Below are 19,001 nucleotides of genomic sequence, written 5' to 3' on the forward strand. Positions count from 1 at the left end.
GACCATCTTCTTTGTCTATAGATGGTCTGCGCGGGTTAAAACCATGGACTCGCTCTGCGGGGGAAGGGCAGTAGAGTCGGGGTGGCGAGTTGAGGCAGCAAGGCAGGAGAAGACGGGGCTGAAAGGCAAGAGAAGTCCAGGTGGCAAGGCAGGAGAAGTCCGGGCGGCAAGGCAGGCGAAGTCGGCAGAGAGCAGGAGAGGTCGTAAGCGACTGGACCCCACCAGTCGCTTCTTTTTTGATCGACCAGCCCAGTTGGTGTTCCTGAAAAAGTTTAGTGAATCGCGTCTTTCCTGCTTTGCATACCATTACCCCTCATTTCCCCTCATTTGCATGTGCAGATCGGAATCGGATTGGCCACGAGGTTAGTGAATTGGGTCGGGTTCGCAAACCGATCAGTACACGATCGGTAAGCTTTGTGAATCTAGTCCTTTGTTGGAAGAGTTTGTGAGATTTGTAATTGTTGTCGTCAAATTAGCACCTCATAATTGGCTTAAATTAAAATGAATTAGATGCTAGGTGCCTAACATAGTAGGTGTCTACCACTTTCAGGTAGCTGGCTAGTCCAAGGTGCATACCAGAAAGTAGGTGTGGTTAGGGGGCAGGTCATGAGTGTGTTTAGCATGAGGGACACCTGTTTTGGACTTAAGCACCAGTATTGCACCTACAATTAGGATGCCTACTGACGTCTCAGTCCACTTTAAACGCGATTCTATAAACAGCACTTAACTTAAGATTGACATGTGACAAGCACTTCACTGCGTTCCTCGACACCTATGTTTTAGGCACCATTTATAGAATCAGGACTTTTGCGCCTAACTTTGGGCATGAGCCCTTATACCTGCCAAAGTCTGATGTAAATGTTCTTGCTCAACTATTGATATTTAGGTGCATAAATGCAGGTATTCTATAACATAGTAACATAGTAGATGACAGCAGATAAAGACCCAAATTGTCCATCCAGCCAACCTGATTCAATTTAAATTTTTTTTTTCTTCTTAAAGAATGCAAAGACCTACCTGGTACTGTGCTTGGGCTCCAACTGCTGAAGTCTCCGTCAAAGCTCACTCCAGCCCATTCACACCCTCCCAGCCATTGAAGCACTCCCCAGCCCATCCTCAACCAAAAAGGCCATAAACAGATATATATATGTATGTGTGTGTATATGTATATATATATATATCTAATATAATAAAATGATAGGCCGCGCATGCGCACTAATAAAAACGTGTTCCCTGATCCGTCGCGAAAACACGAGTGCGCATGCGCGGGTTTTACGTCACAGCCACCTCACAATACGGAAGTTTCTTCACACGCTGACGATCGCCTCCACAAGCCTTCTCCCAGCCAGCCGACGATCACCTCCACAAGCCGGGACTGGGGTACAAAGACAGCCTCCTCCCCCCCCCCCGGGACGAACTGAAAAACTGACCCCGCCGCCCAGGACCCAAGTCCTTTGCCACCCCACCCTTCCCTTCCCGCGGACCCCAGGAGGAGTCGGTTTCCGTGTCGTCGTCGCCACCATCCCCCCCCCCGGCGCACACGAACCCCTTCACGCGGTCTGACCACTACCCTTACTCCCTTGCCGCCCCCCCTTCATGCGGTCCCCACAAACCTCTCGCCTCTAGCAGCGGCCGCAGCACTCTACACACGCTGCTTCGCTGCCTTCAACTGCCCTGATTGCTCCACCGCGTCCCTGATGACATCATCAGAGATGCGGCAAATCAAATCAGGGCAGTTGAAGGCCGTGAAGCAGCGTGTGTAGAGCGCTGCGGCCGCTGCTACAGGCGAGAGATTTGTGAAGAGTTGCTGCTGACCAGGGGAGCATGGAAGAGGTGCTGCTGACCGGGGGAGCAGGGAAGAGGGACCGGGGGAGCAGGGAAGATGTGCTGCTGAACGGGGGATCAGGGAAGAGGTGCTGCTGACCAGGGGAGCAGGGAAGATGTGCTGCTGACTGGGGGATCAGGGAAGAGGGACCAGGGGAGCAGGGAAGAGGTGCTGCTGACCAGGGGAGCATGGAAGAGGTGCTGCTGACCGGGGGAGCAGGGAAGAGGGACCGGGGGAGCAGGGAAGATGTGCTGCTGAACGGGGGATCAGGGAAGAGGTGCTGCTGACCAGGGGAGCAGGGAAGATGTGCTGCTGACTGGGGGATCAGGGAAGAGGGACCGGGGGAGCAGGAAAGAGGTGCTGGTGACCAGGGAAGCAGGGAACAGGTGCTGCTGACCGGGGGAGCAGGGAAGAGGTGCTGTTGGACCGTGGTGGGAGGGAGGGGCGTAAAAATGGGTTTGGAGCTGGGGCTGAAAATAGGGCACATGTGAGGGAAGGAGGCTCTACTAGCACCCGTTAATGTAACGGGCTTAAACACTAGTATATATATAATATATAACACTGAGCTTAATTCCCGAGAGCACCCCTGATTTGCCCATGCCCCTCACATGGCCGCATCCCATTTGAAGTTGCACTCTATGACATTTAGGATGCACATCTTATTGAATAGGACGTAGGACAGATATATAACTCCTAATTAGTGCCAATTAAATGCCAATTAACTCCAATAATTGATTGTTAGCACCTAATTGACTAATTAGTTTACATGTGCATCTGCATTATACACTCAAATTTGGGTGACCTATATAGAATCTAGGGACAGTGTGCCAACTCTAACAGAAGAGAAGACCAACAGGAGGGAGCTGACACTGTATTAAAGTTGGACCAAATAACCTAAATATGACAGAACAAGACAAGTGCCAGAACTCAAAACCAAAGAGGCTGATATGAGTACTCGCATGCCGTGAAGTAAGGGACACTTGCAGACATTAAAATGCAGAACATGATGATAGACAAATGTATACAGGGAAATATGGGTGGCTGACCTCTAGTCACAGCTGATCCTCTGGGCCTTACACTAGAGTTACCAGATTTTTGTCCGGACATCTGGTAACCCTACGTTACACTCAAGGCCAGCGTTAAGTGTGGGGAGGGGGTAAACAGGGCAGCTCCTCTCACAGCTCCTGTGGGCTGGGAGGTCCTTCCCTTCTCCCCACCTAGTTCTGAAGCCAACCTAACCTGTAAAAATGCAAGGTCAACAGCATGGCAGAGATTCTCTAGTGCTGCCTGTGGCTTCCTCAGTGCTCTTCCTTTGCTGCACTTCACCCTCCTTGGACACAACTTCCTGTTTCTGCTTGGGCAGACCATAGCAGAGGAACAGTACCGAAGAGGCTGCGGGCAGTGTTAGAGAATCGCCTCTGTGCTGGTGACCTCCTTGCATTTTTACAGGTAAGGAGGGCTTCAGATCCAGGTGGGGGGATGGGAAGGATATTCCGGCCCATGGAAGCCCCCTGGAGCAGATGATTTTAAAGCGAAGGGAGGAATGTTGGATGGGAGGGCATTTGATGAACCTTGGGTGGTGAGGAGGAAAGGAAGGAGGAAGAAGAGATGCTGAATGAGAGAGCATTTGGTGGGTGGTGAAATCAGGTGAGGGGCCAGGGAGGAGAGGAATTATGAGGGCCCTTCTTAATTTCTGCTCTTTGCCTCAGCATGTCTAACACCAGCCCTTTTTATTCTCCTAAAGATCAGCAACGGGATACTTTACCTTAATCCCTTAACTTTGCTGGCATGTGTAGAAGATTGTAAGGCCATTACAGCATTATGGGGATTGGGCATTTCATGGTAAGGGGCTAGTATTCATCATGGAGAGGACAACTTTCAGTGAAGGGTACAGAAAAAAGAATATGTAGATGGGAACAAGTGTGTTGTTTGTTTATTTGGTCATCAGAGTGACTTTGCACATCTAATGAGGGATAATGATGCTGGTACAGGAGGGAAATGAAGCTGCTAATATATACAAAGCAGGACCTAGGAAAATTCAAAAGTAATTTAAAAACTTTTCTTTTTAAAGATGCCTTTGATATTTAATTTCTTAATACCCAGGTTATTGATTTTATTCTATTACTATGCTTTTATTTTTTGTTCCCTTATGTACTTTTCCTTTTTTGTTTTACTTTCCTATATTAAATTGTATTTCATTCTCCCTTTTTTACCTTATGTTATGAATTTGATGAGTTAATTTTTAACCTATTGTATTGTCTTAAGTTTGTATTGTATTGTTTTGTTATGTTCCCCTTTGAATGTATTTAAATTTGTTCATCGCTTAGAACTATGATTAAGCGATTAATCAAAAGAATTAATAAACTTGAAAACTTGAAACTTGAAGATGGGTGGGCCTGTGTTGTCTTATTAAATTCTCACTTTTAACAGATTTGACTCTTGCAAAACCTCTGATCCAAAATTGCTTAGCTAGTATTTTCAGATTTTCAAGTTTATTTAAGGTCCTTGTATCCCACCCATCAAATGATATTGTCTATGAGAGAAGGAAAGAAGAGGAAGCAAGATACAGGAGAGAAAATAGAGGGAAGTAGGGTAGATCTACAATTAGGACAGTAAGGTGTGTGGGGAAGGAGAGGGGGACTATAAGAAATGGGCTTTGCTTCATTCTCCAGCCTGACTACATACTGTTCCCCTGTCTGCTCTCCAGCTGTACTGTAAAGTGAATGACTTGAGCCTTAAGTGAGAAATATCTCCCATCACTCTAACCACCACCCAATGAGTTCCCAACCAACGACTTCGGAAACACCCATCTATACTATCTCTTTGTCTGTGACCTAAAATGTACTGTAACTCTTCTACATTACACCTGATTTAAACGATCGAATTGCCAAGTATTACCTCTGCAAAATGCATTATCTTCTGTTATATGTAATAACTTCTGTGATAAGTATTATCTTCTGTGAACTTGAAGTATCATAACTCTTTACTGTTACTGTAATATACTCCTATCCTGAAATGTAATTCTACTGGAACTGCCCAGATATCTTCCATAATGTAATCCGCCTAGAACCGCAAGGCACAGGCGGAATAGAAATCCCTAATGTAATGTAATGTAATGTAATTCCACGGTGGCATATTACAACATGTTTATAGAAGGGTTGATGTTAAAAACTGGTGTGATTTGCCTCACCAGTGCCTGAAGAGACACATCCCCATTCCTTCTGAAAACATGAATTATGGACTGTAGTGAGTCTGGGCCCTATGTTATATCAAGGTTTTTTTGTTTTCCAGCCTGGACGGATGGTTTTCCTAGCAGTTTCAGCTTTATCCTTGAAGGAGAAGTAGAGATGGATGAACCGGCAGATTTCCTTTCTTTTCCAGAAGACCTTGTGGCAGAACAACTCACATACATGGATGCGGTAAGTGCTCTACCACTTGCAGAGAGGAGTGGACTACTGGTTGGGGTAGTGGGCAGGAAAACAAGAGTTCAGATTAGAGAATGACATGGGGACAAATTTGTCCCCATCCTCACATGAATTCAATTTCCCTGTCCCGTCCCCATGAGTTTTGCCTCCGTCCCTGTCTCATTCCTGTAAGCTCTGCCTTAACTACCCAAGCCTCGAACACTTATGATTTTAAAGTGTTTGAGGCTTGTGCAGATGAGGACAGTGCTTGTTGGAATGGAGCAGGGACAGGAAAATGAGTTCCCGTGGGGATGGGGGAAAAATGTGTCCCTGTGTCATTCTCTAGTTGAGATCTTGTATGTCACTTAAATATCTTTTGCCTCAGAAACAAACTTAGGGGCAGTTCTGTAACCAGGAGCCCCAAGTCTGTGCAGGAAGTGCCTCCTTCAAGGCTGAACTCTTTAATTGGGTTTCTTTATGCATGTGTACTGGCAAATTTTCGGCAGAACTTGGTCATATCCTTGTGACTCCTATTATTAAAAAAATCTAAGGAGTCTGTTTCCTTGACTGCCAACTACAGACCTATTGCCAACATACCATTTTTTCTTAAACTAATGGAAGGCCTGGTTAACATCAATCTCATGATATACTTAGAGAAGTTCCACATCTTACACAACTCTCAGTCTGGTTTTCGTACAAATCATAGTACCAAAACAATTTTAGCTTCTATGACTGATCATCTTTTCCATCTGTTTTACCTGGGAGAAAGCGCATTGGTACTGCATTTCGAGCTGAGCAGTGCCTTTGACCTTGATCATGTCATTTTGCTTAGATGCCTTGATTTCATTGACATTTGTGGACAGGTACTAAATTGGTTTACGGGTTTCCTAAAAAAACATATATGCCAGGTTTACAATGAAGGAACTTTCTCCCAGGCTTGCTGTAATCCCTGTGGCGTTCCACAGGGCTCACCACTCTCCCCTTCACTTTTCAATGTCTATATGACATCATTGGGAAATATATTATCCAATTTAAAATTGAAATCATATATATGCTTTAGTATCTTTACAAAAACCAATTTCCCAAACTTTTATAGGTACCATCAAGCCTATATAATGCGCCAAGGTATGTATTGGATCCTCCCCGAGCTTATGGAAAATCTTCCGGATTGGCTGTACTTAGAGTGGCAAATTATGTCCCCATTACGATTGTTTCATGTGCTGAGTATCAAGTTACCTAGATATGTTAAGGACAATAGTATTTTATTTGACACCTGGAATACTTTGAAATTTATTAATAAATTAACAGATGTTCCAGTAGAGAAATCCACTTATCAATCTTTATGGCTAAACTCCAAGGTTCAAATAGGAGGGTCTGGGATCTTCTGGAAGCATTTAATGCAGGCAGGCATTCATACATTATATCGGGGGTGTCCAACCTTTTGGCTTCCCTGGGCCGCATTGGCCGAAAAAAATGTTTCTGGGACCGCACAAACACGCAAATGCTGCAGCAAGACAGAAGAGGGAACCGGCAAGACCGTAAACACCCGGGGGCAGCAGAGGAAAACACTGCATCACTCTCGACCGAGGCCACACAAAATACATCACGGGGCCACATAAAGCCCTCGGGCCGCAGTTTGGACACCCCTGCATTAGATAATGTTATATCTAATGGGAAACTGCTGGATTTTTCACGACTGCAACAATCATTCGGTATTGCAAAGTCTCAAAATTATAGGTGGTTGCAGTTGAAGCAGGCCATTCAGAGTGGGTTCCCTGATTGGCAGAATCTCAAAAAATCATTATAACTTGCAGGTCCTATGCTTCCAGACAGATTTGCTAGGGCATCAGGCTGCCTGGTGGTATAAATTGATTTCTGAATTCTTGAATAAAAACCCCCAAAATAGTCTTAGGGACATTTGGAGCATTGAGATAAAGCAATATATTTCTGCATCTCGGTGGCCACGAATTTGGACCTGGAGGATTAGATGTACAGCGTCAGCATCTATGAGACAAACATGGTTTTTTCTATTACATTGATCTTTTTGGACCCCTGTTAGGTTACACAAGTTAGACAGTTCTAAATCTAATAGATGTTGGCACTGTCATCTAGACATAGGAACACTGGATCATCTGTTGTTCTATTGTCCTTTGATACTCAGCTTTTGGAAGTCAATATGGGGACAGATTAACCTCATACTGGAATCAACAATCCCTTTGACGTATGAGGCAATTATATGTGGAACATTGCTGCATATCAAGCCTCCCATGGATCGCTACAAAGGCAGGCTTTTCCTAATTATGACAGGAATTGCTATGCAATTGATAACCAGCAATTGGAAAAATTGCGACCATCTCATTTTCCGTTTTGGTGGGCCAGTTTATGTTTAGGTTACAAATACGAAAAGATGAATGCAGATATATTAGGGAATAGCAAATTATTTAAATTGGTTTGGGGCCCGTTTGACATCCTTTGTTAATTCAACATAGTTGTCTTTGTTTAAACTTTAGTTTATTTTTATACATATCCAGGATGGGTTGGGGGGGGGATATTTTTCTGGTTCATTTCTTGATTAAATTGTTGGATGGGAGGGGAGGGATATTTATTTTCTGCATTGTTATTAATGGAATTTAAGTGCTTATTTTGTTATTAATGTATATATAATTCATGGCACTTTGTATTAACTTTGAAAATTAACAAAGATTTATATATAAAAAAAGAAATCATATATATACGTGGATGACATTACAATTATTATTCCCATAACCTCACTAACTCAAGAGACAGAACAATTCATCTCATCTGTCCTTACTAAGGTAGAACAATGGATTATGCAATTTAAATTAAAAATGAATTCAGATAAAACTAAGTTCTTTTTGGCAAGTCCTAATAACAAGATCACGAATACCTCTTTGAGATTAAATGGGCCAGACCACCCAATTAATTCTACCATCAAAATCCTGGATGCCATTTTGGACTGAAGCTTGACTTTTGAAAACCACGCTAACTCTCAGGTTAAAAAATGTTTTTTCACTTTATGGAAACTTTATACCATTAAACACTATTTTGATTTCTTCTCTTTTCGACTGCTGGTTCAATCTTTGATCTTAAGTATTTTAGACTATTGCAATATTATATATTTGGGATCCTTTAAGAAAACCATCAGAGAATCGTTCAGAATGCTGCAGTCCGTCTCATCTACGGTCTCAAGAAATCGGACTATGTAAGCCCGTATTACAAGAGCGGACTGCTGGGCAGGATGGACCTATGGTCTGACCCGGCGGAGGCACTGCTTAAGTTCTTATGTTAAGAGACTACACTGGCTGCCCGTGGAAGTAAGGGTTATTTTTAAGTTTGCTTCCCTTTGCTTCAAAACCATAACAGGTTCATCCCCAATCTATCTATCCCATCATTTCAAATTTCCAGGCACAACTTTGCTTTTCCATGCATGAAGGGCTAAATCTTCAAAAGATTCCTCGATAGAACATTATCATTCCAAGCAGGCAAATGGAATAAATGTTTAACCAACTTTATCTCAAACACACTTTCTTATCGCTCACCAGCCAGGGGTGCCTCGTGGAAGAGGAAGGAGAGGAGAGTGAGACATCAGCACCGGCAGGAAGCGGAGGAGAAGGGCTGTGGAAGGGAGACTAGCAGCAGGGAGACCAGCAAGCCTAGGGGTAGCGGCGAGAGGTAGCTCCGCCCCCCCCTCAGCATCATCGGCCAGACTCCCCCTTAAAAGGGGAGGAGTCAACAGTGCGAGGCAAGAGATCGCTCACCAACCAGGGGTGCCTCGTGGAAGAGGAAGGAGAGGAGAGTGAGATACCAGCACCGGCAGGAAGCGGAGGAGAAGGGCTGCGGAAGGGAGACTAGCAGCAAGGAGACCAGCAAGCCTAGGGGTAGCGGCGAGAGGTAGCTCCGCCCCCCCCTCAGCGTCATCGGCCAGACTCCCCCTTAAAAGGGGAGGAGTCAACGGCGCGAGGCAAGAGATCGCTCACCAGCCAGGGGTGCCTCGTGGAAGAGGAAGGAGAGGAGAGTGAGACACCAGCACCGGCAGGAAGCGAAGGAGAAGGGCTGCGGAAGGGAGACTAGCAGCAGGGAGACCAGCAAGCCTAGGAGTAGCGGCGAGAGGTAGTTCCGCCCCCCTCATCGTCATCGGCCAGACTCCCCCTTAAAAGGGGAGGAGTCAATGGCGCGAGGCAAGAGATCGCTCACCAGCCAGGGGTGCTTCGTGGAAGAGGAAGGAGAGGAGAGTGAGACACCAGCACCGGCAGGAAGCGAAGGAGAAGGGCTGCGGAAGGGAGACTAGCAGCAGGGAGACCAGCAAGCCTAGGGGTAGCGGCGAGAGGTAGCTCCGCCCCCCTCAGCGTCATCGGCCAGACTCCCCCTTAAAAGGGGAGGAGTCAATGGCGTGAGGCAAGAGATCGCTCACCAGCCAGGGGTGCTTCGTGGAAGAGGAAGAAGAGGAGAGTGAGACACCAGCACCGGCAGGATGCGGAGGAGAAGGGCTGCGGAAGGGAGACTAGCAGCAGGGAGACCAGCAAGCCTAGGGGTAGTGGCGAGAGGTAGCTCTGCCCCCCCTCAGCGTCATTGGCCAGACTCCCCCTTAAAAGGGGAGGAGTCAACGGCGCGAGGGTGAGCGGCAAAGGCGCTCGCCTTAGCGAGAGCGCCATTGCGAAGGAGCCTTAAGAAGGAGCCAAGAGCCCATTCAAGCTACTAAAAAAAAAAAAATTTAACCCACAGTTACTTTTCTTTCTTTTCTTCACACTATTTTCTTCTCTCTCTTCTCTTTCAGCTAGCTGCACGCCGGGCACACTCCAACATACCGAGGAACTTAACGAGAGCGCCTTTGCGAAGAAGCCTTGCAAGGGAGCCAGAAACGCCAAATAATCACTTTCTTTTCTCTTTTTTCTCTCTCTTACCCATAACAGGAGCACACCAGCACTTTATGAGAGCGATGGAGGACCCAGGATCCCAGAGGTACTTTCCGGTATACTGCACAGAGTGCAATATGTACGACTACCTCCCCTTGGGAAGGCGGGAGTACATATGCAGTCGGTGTCAGGAACTAGAAAGCCTGAGGATGGAGGTCGGCAGATTGAGGGTCAAGGTCCAGGAACTGGAGGGACTGGAGGAACTGCGCACCACAGAGGAGATGAGCTGGTCTACCAAGGACACAGACGGAGCAGGCCCCATTGTGAACCAGTTGAGGGACCTCGAGAGATTCATCGAAGAGGCCTATAGGAAGGTGGAGGATCAGGACCAGCAGCTGTACAGACGGATGTCGGCAGACGAGACCCAGGATCCACAAGGCGACACTGGGGAAGGACCTAGTGGAGGAACCACGCAAGAGGAGGAGATCGTAATTCACCGGGACCTCGAGGGAGAGACACCACACTACACCAAGGACATGGACCTGAGACAGAGGAGGTTGCTGAGGAAAGGGAAGTCTGCTATTGTGGTGGGAGACTCGATCTTGAGAGAGGTAGATAGTCACGTAGCTGGAGGAAGGGAGGACCGGCTAGTGACTTGTCTCCCAGGGGCCAAGACACGAGACATCACTGATAGGATCGAGAGGATCCTGGACGGAGCAGAGACAGAGGAGACTATGGTGATAATCCACGTCGGAACAAATGAAGTGAGCCGGAGGAACTTCAGCTTGGCTACACTGACTGATCAGTTCAGGGTCCTGGGACGAAAGCTGAAGCGGAGTACATGGAGGATAGCGTTCTCAGAGATCCTGCCTGTACCGAGAGCAGATACAAAGAGGCAGGCAGACCTCCAGGCTGTGAATGCATGGTTGAGGAGATGGTGCCAGGAGGAGGGCTTCCACTTTGTGAGGAACTGGACGTCCTTCTGGGGAAAGAGCAAGCTCTACCGGCGGGACGGCCTGCACCTGAGCACAGCGGGAACTAGACTACTGGCAGCCAATGTGAGGAAGGAGATCGAGAGGGCTTTAAACTGAGGAGAGGGGGAAAGCCGACAGCTGATCTGATGTTGACGCTTCGGACAACAGTATCCAAAACAGATGCTGAACAGGCTGACTGCAGAGAAGAAGTAGAGGGACCGGTGGATCTTATGATCAGACAGCGAGGGAAACATCAGGTAAAGGGAGCTTGCTGGGAGGAGACTAAGGGGCATGGAGACACAGGGGACTGGGTGGCACGAGGGCGAAAGCTGAGGGCAATGTAGAGGCGCCACAAGGCGAGGGGGATCAAACAGAGGCTCAATGGATGATAGCCCAGGAGGGGGCCGGTAGGGCTAGAAAACCCAGAGGAAAAGCGGGGAAGTGGGGTGGCGGGAATGTGGGGAAGATGAAAGTTACGAGGGTAAAGGCTGAGGGCAAAGCGGAAACACAGGGAACGGGAGAACTGCCCAAAAATCAAGAGGAGGCGGCCCAGGTAAATGCAGAGGTGGAGGAAAAACGGCGGAACCTGCGGTGCTTATACGCAAATGCAAGAAGCCTCATGGCCAAGATGGGTGAACTAGAAGTCGTGGCCAAAGAGGAGGACCTGGATATAATTGGAATTACAGAAACCTGGTGGACAGAGGAAAATCAATGGGATGTGGTGCTGCCGGGGTACAAGCTCTACAGGAGGGACAGGACCCACAAGAAGGGGGGAGGCATAGCACTATATATAAAGGACTCTATCTGCTCGGTCAGGATGGATATGGCAATGAAGGCAGAGGGGCTGGAATCACTATGGGTCAAATTGCCAGGAAACAAGGGTGCAGGCATAAAACTGGGACTGTACTATCGCCCACCTGGTACGCCAGAAGGAGTCGGACACGACTTGGAAGCTGAACTGAGACAGGAATGCAGGACTGGAAGTGTAACAGTGATGGGGGACTTCAACTACCCGGGGATAGACTGGAGTACGGGTCACTCCAACTGCACTAGGGAAACAGGATTTGTAGAAGCTGTGAGGGACTGCTTCATGGAGCAACTAGTCAAGGAACCGACGCGAGGGGGTGCTACTCTTGACCTCATCCTAAACGGATTAGGGGGGTCAGCAAGAGGGGTAGAAGTGGGAGGACCACTAGGCAACAGTGATCACAACACGATCAGATTCACATTAGAACGGGGGACATCCATAGCAAGGAGGACCGCAACAACTGCGCTCAACTTCAGGAAAGGGAACTATGTTGCTATGAGGGAAATGGTGGGGAGGAAGCTCAGAAACATCTTTAAGAAGGAGACTGTAGGAAGCGCCTGGACCCTATTCAGGGACACCCTGCAGGAAGCGCAAAGAATGTACGTCCCCAGTTTCAGAAAAGGCTGCAAGAACAAGCGGTCAAAGGACCCGGTTTGGATGTCAACTGAAGTAAAGAGGGCAATAAATGACAAAAAAGTATCCTTCCGGAGATGGAAAAAGGACCCAACGGAGGAAAATCACCAGGCGCACAGGAAATGCCAAAAGGAATGCCACCGAGAGGTTAGAAAAGCAAAAGGGGTATACGAAGAGGGGCTGGCCAGGGAGGCAAAAAACTTCAAGGCATTCTTCAGTTACGTAAAGGGGAAGCGACCGGCAAGAGAGGAGGTGGGGCCGTTGGACAATGGGGATAGGAAAGGAGTGATTAAAGAGGATAAAGAGGTAGCTGAGAGGTTGAACACATTCTTCTCGTCAGTTTTCACGAGCGAAGACACATCTAATATACCGGACTCAGAGGAGCTCATGAGTGGGGAACAGGCAGAAAAATTGGAGCACATAGAGGTAAGTAAGGAGGATGTCCTGAAACAGATAGACAGGTTAAAATGCGGCAAATCACCGGTCCCGGACGGGATCCACCCAAGGGTTCTGAAGGAACTAAGACAAGAAATAGCGGGCGCAATCCAGCATGTTTGCAACCTATCCTTGAAAACTGGAGAGGTACCAGAGGACTGGAAATTGGCGAATGTCACGCCTATCTTCAAGAAGGGATCGAGGGGTGACCCCGGGAACTACAGGCCGGTGAGCCTGACTTCAATTATAGGGAAGATGGTGGAAGCTATGATCAAGGACGGCATTTGCGAGCACATCGAGAGAAATGGCCTACTGAGAACAAGCCAGCACGGATTCTGTAAGGGAAGGTCGTGCCTAACGAACCTTCTGTATTTCTTTGAGGGAATAAGCAGTCGGGTGGATAATGGTGAACCCATAGACATCATTTACCTCGATTTTCAAAAGGCTTTCGACAAGGTACCACATGAAAGGCTGCTTAGGAAGCTGTGGAACCACGGGATGGGTGGGGATGTGCACAGATGGATCAAGCACTGGTTGTCGGGTAGACTGCAAAGGGTCTGAGTAAAGGGCCAATATTCTGACTGGCGGGGAGTCACGAGCGGTGTGCCACAGGGATCGGTGCTGGGGCCGTTACTCTTCAACATATTTATCAATGACCTGGAAAAGGAGGCAAAGTGCGAGGTTATAAAATTTGCAGACGATACCAAAATGTGTGGCAGAGTTAGGTCCAGGGAGGAGTGTGAGGACCTGCAAAGGGACCTGGACAAGCTGGAAGACTGGACAAACAAATGGCAAATGCACTTTAACGTGGAAAAATGCAAGGTCATGCATATAGGGAAAAAGAACCCGTTGTTCAACTACAAATTGTGGGGGGCATTGTTGGGAGACAGCAGACTTGAGAAAGACTTGGGTGTACTGGTGGATGCATCACTGAAACCATCTGCACAGTGCGCAGCAGCCTCGAAAAAAGCCAACAGGATGCTGGGCATCATAAAGAGGGGCATAACAACCAGGACGCGGGAAGTCATCATGCCATTATATCGAGCGATGGTGCGTCCACATCTGGAATACTGCGTTCAGTATTGGTCGCCGCACCTCAAGAAGGACATGGCGGTACTTGAGAGAGTCCAAAGGAGAGCAACGAAACTGGTAAGAGGGCTGGAACACTGCCCATACGCCGAGAGGTTGGATAGGCTGGGGCTCTTCTCTCTGGAAAAAAGGAAGCTCAGGGAAGATATGATAGAGACCTTCAAGATCATGAGGGGCATAGAGAGGGTGGATAGGGACAGATTCTTCAGACTGAAGGGGACAACAAGTACGAGGGGGCATTCGGAGAAACTGAAGGGAGATAGGTTCAAAACAAATGCAAGGAAGTTTTTCTTCACCCAAAGGGTCGTTGACACTTGGAATGCGCTACCGGAGGAAGTGATCAGGCAGAGTACGATACAGGGATTCAAACAGAGTTTGGACGGATTCCTGAGGGATAAAGGGATCGTGGGATACTGAGAGAGGTGCTGGGATGTAATACAAGTATAGAAGGCTAACCAGGTAATAAGTATAGAAAGCCAACCAGGTCGTGCATGTGCAAGACCGGGGGGTTAGGACTTCGATGGGATAATAGGACTTCAAATGAGAAACCAAGGTGGCAAGGGGGTCCCTTCTGGTGATTCTGGTGACCTGTTGGGCCGCCGCGGGAGCGGACTGCTGGGCAGGATGGACCTGTGGTCTGATCCGGCGGAGGCACTGCTTATGTTCTTATGTTCAAACTTTTAGGAAGTCAATCAAAACTTATCTCTTTGACAAATTTCTCTGACTCCACTTCTGCCTTGATGTACTTCTAAACCATTTCCAGGAAAAATTTGATTAATCTTACCATGTTAATGTAATTTTGAAAGTTTTTTTTTTCTAATATTGCTGTCTGTATACAGTCTCTTCCTCTGTAAACTGCTCTGAACTGTTTGTGGTATTGCGGTATATAAAAATAAAGTTATTATTATTATTATTATTATATAACCGCATCTGGGCATCCGGATTTTGTTATAGAAAACTGATGTAAAACTGCAGTTTTGTTATAGAAAACTGATGTAAAACTGATGCCTATAGTTAGGTATGCCCACTTATGCCAGGTCAATAGAAGGTATAAATAGGCACCCTACAGTATTCTGTATGTGCATAAGTGAGGTGCATGCCCAGGCTCCATTAATATGTATGTTCCCGTGAATTTATTCACTAAAGCACCTGCTTGCTCCCTCATTGCACGGTGCATAGGGAACTTGCATGTATAAATTATGCTTTTCTGTGCATATACATGGGAGGACTTCTATGAACAGTACTGAAAAATTCAGAGCCAGGAAAAATCAACATTAAGCATTGGTCACCATACATGAAGAAGGACATAGTATTACTCGAAAGGGTCCAGAGAAGAGCGACTAAAATGGTTAAGGGGCTGGAGGAGTTGCCGTACAGTGAGAGATTAGAGAAACTAGGCCTCTTCTCCCTTGAAAAGAGGAGACTGAGGGGCATAATTGAAACATTCAAGATAATGAAGGGAATAAACTTAGTAGATAGACAGGTTGTTCACCCTCTCCAAGGTAGAGAGAAAGAGAGGGCACTCTCTAAAGTACAAACATAAGGGTGGTAGAAAACTGAAATGCTCTTCCGGAGGCTGTTATAGGGGAAAGCACCCTCCAGGGATTCAAGACAAGGTTAGACAAGTTCCTGCTGAACCAGAACGTACGCAGGTAAGGCTAGTCTCAGTTAGGGCACTGGTCTTTGACCTAAGGGCCGCCGCGTGAGCGGACTGCTAGGCACGATGGACCCAGCAGCGACAATTCTTATGTTTTTATGTAAGAGCGCTCCAGGATGAGCCCCCTTTCTAGAATTGGCTTAGAGCTGATTTCTGCACCTAAAACCCATGTAAATGCTGGTGCCTAAGTATTGGGAGCTGAGCTCACAAATCATAGTTTTCCTTTCCGGTGGAAATAAAAAGTGCATCCAATTTACTTCAATTCAGAAAATTGGTTAAAACTATTTTTATGTAAGAAATAGCAGAGTTGCTTTTACCTGGTCTTATGTTACAGTTTTTATTGTTTTTTCACTGTGAACTTATTTGTATGATGTCTTGTTAATGTTATTTAGTTATTATATATGTTCCTACTGTAAGTCGCTCAGAATTGTAGGATGATTGCGATGTTCCCTCACTTAAATCCATTAACACTCGGAGGCAATATATTTCTTCAGTAATCACTCTGCAACTGTGGAATTCCCTCCCAATATACATAAGGGAAGAATGTCTTATTGATAAGTATAAAAGCAAGTTAAAAATGCTTTCTTTTTAAAGATGCTTTTGATTGCTAGTTTTTTTTTTTCCTTTTTTTTTTTTAAAGTCATATCACGCTTTTAATTCCACCTAGATTTTTTGTTGTTGTTGTTTCCTTCCCTATTGTTTTATGCATAATCGTCTCATTTACTATCATATATTATAGTTTCCTCCCCCCTTCCCTTTTGGGTCTGTTTATGTTTAGTAAGTGATCTATGTTACTGACACTGTCTCCCCATATTTGGTGATATATTACTTTTTTAGACTTGTTCATCGCTTTGTATTAAGATTAAGTGATTCATCAAATTTTAATAAAACTTGAAACTTGATAAATAACCTAACTTCCAAGAATGTCCTCAATCCGCCCTATATTCCTCCCATGGCCATGCCCCTTTTGAGTTGTGCACTAGAAAAGTTAGGCACAGATGTTGCAGAATAGCCACTAGGGCAGATGCACCTTCATATCCAAATTGGTACCAATTAAGTCCAATTACTGATTTGTGCACGCATCTTCGCAGTGCATGCAAATTCACGCACCTAAGTTCTGGCAACCTGTATAGAATCCAGGGTCTAGTTATACAATTTCCTTTTTAGAGAAACAGGAAAATATTAAGTACTCCAAAAGAGGGGAAAAAACTTGTAAAAGTATCCTGTACCAATGAACACTGTTTTATAAATATCACAGGATTTATTAAAAGGACCCCTTAGTCTTAGTAGAGGTATAGGGTTAAAACCTCTCCAATCCCACGCCAGCTCTGTGATGTAAACAAATAAATAAAAAAGACTTTTCCTCTCTCTTTTATGTCCTAATTCACTCTTGCTGACTAACACCAGCTCTGGCAGGATACACATTTCAAATCTGACATATTGTAATCACAAAACAGAAAATAAAATTATTTTTTCTACCTTTTGTTGTTGTCTGGTCATTATTCAAATCATGTTGTGGTCCCAGGCTCTGGTTGTCTTTTGATAACTCACTTGCCAGGGTCTCCTTCCGGAGGTCTGGTATCTTTCCTTTTGGTCCGAGATTTGGCCTTCTGTTCCTTCCCTCCCTCCATCCCAGCTTCCCGGTCTCACATTAAAGCAGCCTGCAGAGGATCGGCGGTCAGCTGTATCGATCCTAGCAGGCTGCCATCGACTTCCACAGCATGTTCCTCCTGCCCCTCCTCTGACGTACTGGACTGCGGCAGAGGGAGCATGCTGCTGAGGCTACGGCAGCCTGCTAGGATCGCTACAGCCGACCAGCGATCCTCTGCAGGCTGCTTTAATGTGAGACTGGGAAGCTGGGATGGAGGGATGGAAGGAACAGAGGGCCAAATCTCAGACCAAATTGCGGGCCAAAGTGAATTACCATTTGGGCCAAATTTGGCCCGCGGACCTGAGTTTTGACACCCCTGCTTTACAAGAAAACAAGTACAAATACTGTATCTGCGTTTTTCAATAGTGTTTTAAATTTCAGTCAGTCAGCACATTGGTGTAATTGCCCCATCAATGCGTTCCACATTTTATCACCTGCCACACAAAAAGCCTACCTTTACTGTATAATAATGTGATGAGACTACCCACATTGAGTGGTGGGAGCTATGGGAACCATCCCTGCTACATCAACGTTCCCTGTTAAACCACCGTCATATAAATGAGCTCATCCACTTCTCAATGTAACTACACTTTAAGTACTTATCTAAATTCCAGTGGTCTCACTTCGTCCTGCACACTCTGTCACGGCCAAGCTTTATAGTCTAATATGCATAATACTGTGTGTAAATTGTCAAACTACTATCTAAACGTCTATATCACATGGAAAAATGGATGATCTTATTTATATGGTGGTAGTTTAACAGGGAACGTTGATGTAGCAATAATGATTCCCATAGCTCCCACGGCTCAATGTGGGTAGTCACAAGGGACTGCGCACATCACATTCTTTTAAAGGGTGATAATAAGTAAAAGATAATATTGATAATTAGTGTTTAAGCCCGTTACATTAACGGGTGCTAGAGTAGATGTCTGTCTGTCTGTCTGTTTTTTTTTTTTCTTTGTCCCATCCTATGTCCTTAGTATGTCCTTAGTGTCCCCAGTGCCGCCTTCCATGTCCTTAGTGTCCCATTCTATGTCCTTAGTGCCCTCAGTGTCTCCTATGTCCTTAGTGCCCTCAGTGTCCTTTCCTATGTCCTTAGTGCCCCCAGTGCCTCCTTCCCATGTCCTTAGTGCCCCCAGTACCTCTGTGCTGTCCTTAGTGCCCCCCGTGCCTCTGTCCTGTGTTCTTAGTGCCCTCAGTGCCCCTTCCTATGTCCTTAGTGCCCTCAGTGCCCCTTCCTATGTCCTAAGTGCCCCCAGTGCCTCCTTCCTGTGTCCTTAGTGCCCCTTCCTATGTCCTTAGTGCCCCCAGTGGCTCTTTCCAATGCCCCCCTCAATGCCTTTTAGACTTTGTTCCACCCACATCCTCCACCCGAAGCCAGCCTGCCTGCCTCCCATCCCCCTGTGCAATAGAACCTTTCATTTCTACCCCCCCCCCATTCTCCCGTACAGTAGAATTCGGTATTTGCAGCATGTTTCTATCTACCCCCCCCCCATCACTACCGCTGCCATGCAGCCGAACCCCCCATTGCAAGACAAACACAAACCTCCTGGCTGCAGCAGCTCCATAGCATTCTAAACATTTTGCTTTGCGGCCTTCTACTGTCCTGAATTCCTCTGCCGCGTCTCTGATGATGTCATTAGGGATGCGG

General features: G+C 46.4%; 1 protein-coding gene across 1 annotated transcript in view; it reads left to right on the top strand.

Annotated features, from left to right (window-relative positions):
* RGL1 (ral guanine nucleotide dissociation stimulator like 1) overlaps positions 1–19,001 on the top strand; it is a 301,090-nt gene that overhangs the window by 203,267 nt on the left and 78,822 nt on the right. Inside the window, exon 6 of the mRNA XM_033916403.1 lies at positions 5,117–5,244. Coding sequence (XP_033772294.1) covers positions 5,117–5,244 — 128 coding nt within the window. The remainder of the gene's footprint in view (positions 1–5,116; positions 5,245–19,001) is intronic.

Source organism: Geotrypetes seraphini, chromosome 12, assembly GCF_902459505.1.
Source record: "Geotrypetes seraphini chromosome 12, aGeoSer1.1, whole genome shotgun sequence".
In the NCBI taxonomy this organism is placed as follows: Eukaryota; Metazoa; Chordata; class Amphibia; order Gymnophiona; family Dermophiidae; genus Geotrypetes; species Geotrypetes seraphini.